General features: G+C 63.9%; 3 protein-coding genes across 5 annotated transcripts in view; 2 read left to right on the top strand and 1 right to left on the bottom strand.

The window, feature by feature from the left end:
* EWSR1 (EWS RNA binding protein 1) overlaps nt 1–3,055 on the top strand; it is a 26,149-nt gene extending 23,094 nt beyond the window's left edge. For 2 of the 3 annotated variants that reach the window (XM_017837520.1, XM_017837519.1), the window contains exons 10-16: nt 81–246; nt 572–701; nt 794–916; nt 998–1,175; nt 1,468–1,565; nt 1,961–2,234; nt 2,698–3,055. In XM_017837520.1, the coding sequence (XP_017693009.1) occupies nt 81–246; nt 572–701; nt 794–916; nt 998–1,175; nt 1,468–1,565; nt 1,961–2,234; nt 2,698–2,737 (1,009 nt within the window). In that variant the 3' untranslated portion in view covers nt 2,738–3,055. The remainder of the gene's footprint in view (nt 1–80; nt 247–571; nt 702–793; nt 917–997; nt 1,176–1,467; nt 1,566–1,960; nt 2,235–2,697) is intronic. The other variant, XM_017837521.1, reaches the window with a different exon arrangement.
* AP1B1 (adaptor related protein complex 1 beta 1 subunit) overlaps nt 2,129–3,531 on the bottom strand; it is a 38,153-nt gene continuing 36,750 nt past the window's right edge. Inside the window, exon 25 of the mRNA XM_017837514.1 lies at nt 2,129–2,150. The gene's annotated coding sequence lies outside the window, so the exon portion shown is untranslated. The remainder of the gene's footprint in view (nt 2,151–3,531) is intronic.
* Nucleotides 3,065–3,531, top strand: part of GAS2L1 (growth arrest specific 2 like 1) — an 11,699-nt gene continuing 11,232 nt past the window's right edge. The window contains exon 1 of the mRNA XM_017837450.1: nt 3,065–3,090. The gene's annotated coding sequence lies outside the window, so the exon portion shown is untranslated. The remainder of the gene's footprint in view (nt 3,091–3,531) is intronic.

Below are 3,531 nucleotides of genomic sequence, written 5' to 3'. Positions count from 1 at the left end.
GGTCCAGGGTTTCCTGTCGCTCACTGGGAGCGGAGCCGCAGCTGGGAATGACGGGATGGAAAGAACTCGGCCCTGGGGTATCCCTGCCCTTCCTCTCCCTGCACTGACCCTGGGAATTGTCTCCTAGGCCCCCCCATGGAGCCGGAGGAGGACTCAGACAGCACTGCAGTGTATGTGCAGGGACTCAACGATAATGTGACCCTGGAGGATCTGGCAGATTTCTTCAAACAGTGCGGTGTTGTCAAGGTGAGGGGACACCTGTGACCCCTGATGGCAGGGCAGAGGGACCACCCTCCTCCTCCTCCTCCTCCTCCTCCTCCCTGCCCATTGCTCACACCCTTCCAGCCCATCAACTCCCTGGGAGAGGCCTGTTGGGCCTGGCAGCGCTGTTTTGGGCCCGTTCCTTCGTTTTTGGGGTGTCTGGGCAGTCCCTGTCACCCGTGGTAGGCCCAAGGGACCCTTTCTTCTGCCCCGGAGTCCTCAGAACGAGCCTTGCTCGTCTGGGAAGCAGAACAGGGAGTAAATCCCTGCTGGGAGAGGGGACTCCAGGTGACATCCCACTGTCCCTTAGATGAACAAGAGGACGGGGCAACCCATGATAAACCTGTACATCGACAAAGAGACTGGCAAGCCCAAAGGTGACGCCACCGTGTCCTACGATGACCCGTCTACTGCCAAAACAGCCGTGGAATGGTTTGATGGTGAGTGTGGGAGGGGGTTTGGGATGGAATTCCCTGTAGGAAGCGCCAGGGTGCAGTTGTGCACTGATGTCCTGTCCTTGTGTCCCTCCTAGGGAAGGATTTCCAGGGCAGCAAGCTGAAGGTGACCCTGGCACGGAAGAAGGGCCCCATGAACAGCCTGAGGGGCGGGATGCCACCCCGGGAGCAGCGGGGAATGCCTCCCCCTCTCCGAGGAGGTACTGGCTGGGACCCCCCGGAGCTGCTCCCTGTCCCCCCCCCCACCCGTGGCTCTGGCACTAACGGGGCTCCTTCCACAGGTCCGGGGGGTCCTGGTGGCCCAGGGGGGCCCAGTGGCCCCAGCGGCCCCATGGGCAGGATGGGTGGAAGAGGTGGAGACAGGGGTGGCTTCTCCTCGAGAGGCCCACGGGGGTCCCGGGGAAACCCCTCCGGAGGGAGCGTTCAGCACCGCGCCGGGGACTGGCAGTGCCCCAACCCGTGAGTACCCCGGGTCCCCTTCGTCCCAGGGGCTGACAGGACCAGGAGGCCTTTCCCAGAATCTCTTGCTGGGCCTTCCCAGGAAGCTCCTTCCTCCTGCCTGGGTCAGGGAGGGAGAGATGGGGTCACTGCGGGGGCTGTGGGTGAACAGGCAGCTGGACCTCACCCCACTGGGGGAACCTGGCCAGGAGATGAGCCCCAGGTCCTGCTCTCCACCCTGCTCGTGGTGCCTCCTGGCATTCTCCCAGCAGGAATGTCATCCTGCTCTGGGCTGACTGGTGTTTGTACCCAGGGGCTGTGGAAACCAGAACTTCGCCTGGAGAACGGAGTGTAACCAGTGCAAGGCGCCCAAACCCGAGGGGTTCCTCCCGCCCCCCTTCCCCCCTCCAGGTACGTGTGGGGGGCTCACGGTTTCACTTCCCAGTGGGACACCCCAGGCCTGGCCTTGGGCTCCTCGGGGATTAGCTGGGTCAGCCCCTGGAGCTGCCAGGCCTTCACTGCTCCGTGAGCCGTGACGTGGAGGCTGGGATCACAGTTCCTCTGGGATCTGGGGGGCTGCTCCCACCTCGTTAGGGCCCTAAGGAGCTGCAGCTCCCCCGGGCTCAGGAGGAGCTGGGTGAGGGGTGGACGCTGCGCTCCCTGAATCCCCTCAGGGTTCCCAGCATCTCCTGGGCCTTCTCCCGCTGCTCGTGGCAGAGCTGGCTGTCCCGGGATCGTGGGTAGGGTACACCCGGAGCGGGATGTGCTGCCCTGGGGTCACTCTGAGGGTCTCTCCTCCCCCCCAGGCGGTGAGCGCGGCCGGGGCGGCCCCGGGGGGATGCGCGGTGGGCGCGGCGGGGGCCTCATGGACCGAGGGGGCCCCGGGGGGATGTTCCGAGGCGGCCGCGGCGGAGACAGAGGCGGGTTCCGAGGAGGCCGCGGGATGGACCGAGGAGGCTACGGAGGAGGAGGCCGGAGAGGAGGAGGAGGAGGAGGCCCCGGGGGACCCCCCGGACCCCTCATGGAGCAGATGGGAGGAGGAGGCAGAGGACGGCGTGGAGGGCCGGGAAAGATGGACAAGTATGGATGGCGGGGGGGGCAGAGTGTTGGGGGGACATGGGGAGGGGGAGACCCTGATGGGGAAAGGGTGTGGGTGACACTGGGACCCCCGTGAGGGGGTGATGAGGGGCTGGGTGGGGGGTTAGTGGGTGGTGGGACAAATGAGGAGGGGGCTAATAGGTGGGAGGACAAGTGGGTAAGGGGGTTAATGGGGAGGATAAGCAGGTGGGGGGCAAGTGGGTGGGGGAGTGAGTGGATGGGTGGAGGAATGGGTGGCAGGATGAGCAGGTTGGGGAGTGAAGGGGTGGGGGCGAGTGGGTAGGAGGGCAAGTAGGTGGGGGGCCGAGTAGGTGGGCAAGTGGGTAGTGGGGTGGGTAAGTGGGTGTCAGGGTGAGTGGGTGGGGGTTTGAGGAGCCCCCCCCCAGCCCGGGGAGGGCTCCTGGACCCCAGGACTGACCCGTGCCCTCCCCCTCCGTGCCCACAGGGGCGAGCACCGCCAGGATCGCAGAGACCGGCCCTACTAACGCCGCCCCCCCAGAGCCTCATTTACTACCAGATTTATTTTTTAAACCAGAAAAAAAAAAATCTTTTAAATTTATAATTCCATATTTATAATGTTGGCCACAACATTATGAGTCCTCCTTGTCTGTACTTTAGTATTTTTCACCGTTTGTGGAGAAACATTAAAACCAAGTTCAGCGGTAGCGTGACGAGTTCTTTCTTCCCCTCCCCAAAATAAAACCGGTTGTTTAACGCGCCCCTTTCCCCCCCTCCGTCTGTAACGCTGTGAACGGTTGTGACGGTTGTTTTTTTAAATAAAATTCCCGCTGTTTGTAACCGCACCATTGCCGGCCTTTCTTGAGAGCATCTCTGGGAGGTGGGGGGGGGGCGGGACGCGGCCCCCGGAAAGGGTGGGATAAAGGGGTGGGCTGGAGGAGGGGGATGAAGGGGTGGGTGGGAGGAGTGGAATAAAAGGGTGGGATGGAGCTTCCCGGTGGGTCTCGCTGTGCCTCAGTTTCCCCTCCATGATGAGCCACACCCTGGTGCGGGGAGGGGTGGTCGCTGTGTGTCACCTCCCGTGTCACCCTCCCGCGTGTCACCGCCGTGGCCATGACCCGCCTGTGCCCCTCTCCATGTCCAAGCCCCCTCCATCTCCATGTCCGTGTCCCCCCGGTGCCCGTGCCCCCCTCTCCATGCCCATGCCACCTCCATGCCCGTGCCCCCCTCGTGTCCATCAACCCCTCGGTGCCCGTGCCCTCCCCCTGTGTCCCTGCCCCCCCTCTCGTGTCCCTGCTCCCCTCTCGTGTCCCTGCTCCCC

Source organism: Lepidothrix coronata, unplaced genomic scaffold (assembly GCF_001604755.1).
Source record: "Lepidothrix coronata isolate B3197 unplaced genomic scaffold, Lepidothrix_coronata-1.0 Scaffold305, whole genome shotgun sequence".
Lineage (NCBI taxonomy): Eukaryota > Metazoa > Chordata > Aves > Passeriformes > Pipridae > Lepidothrix > Lepidothrix coronata.
This window is presented reverse-complemented; position numbering and strand designations above follow the sequence as displayed.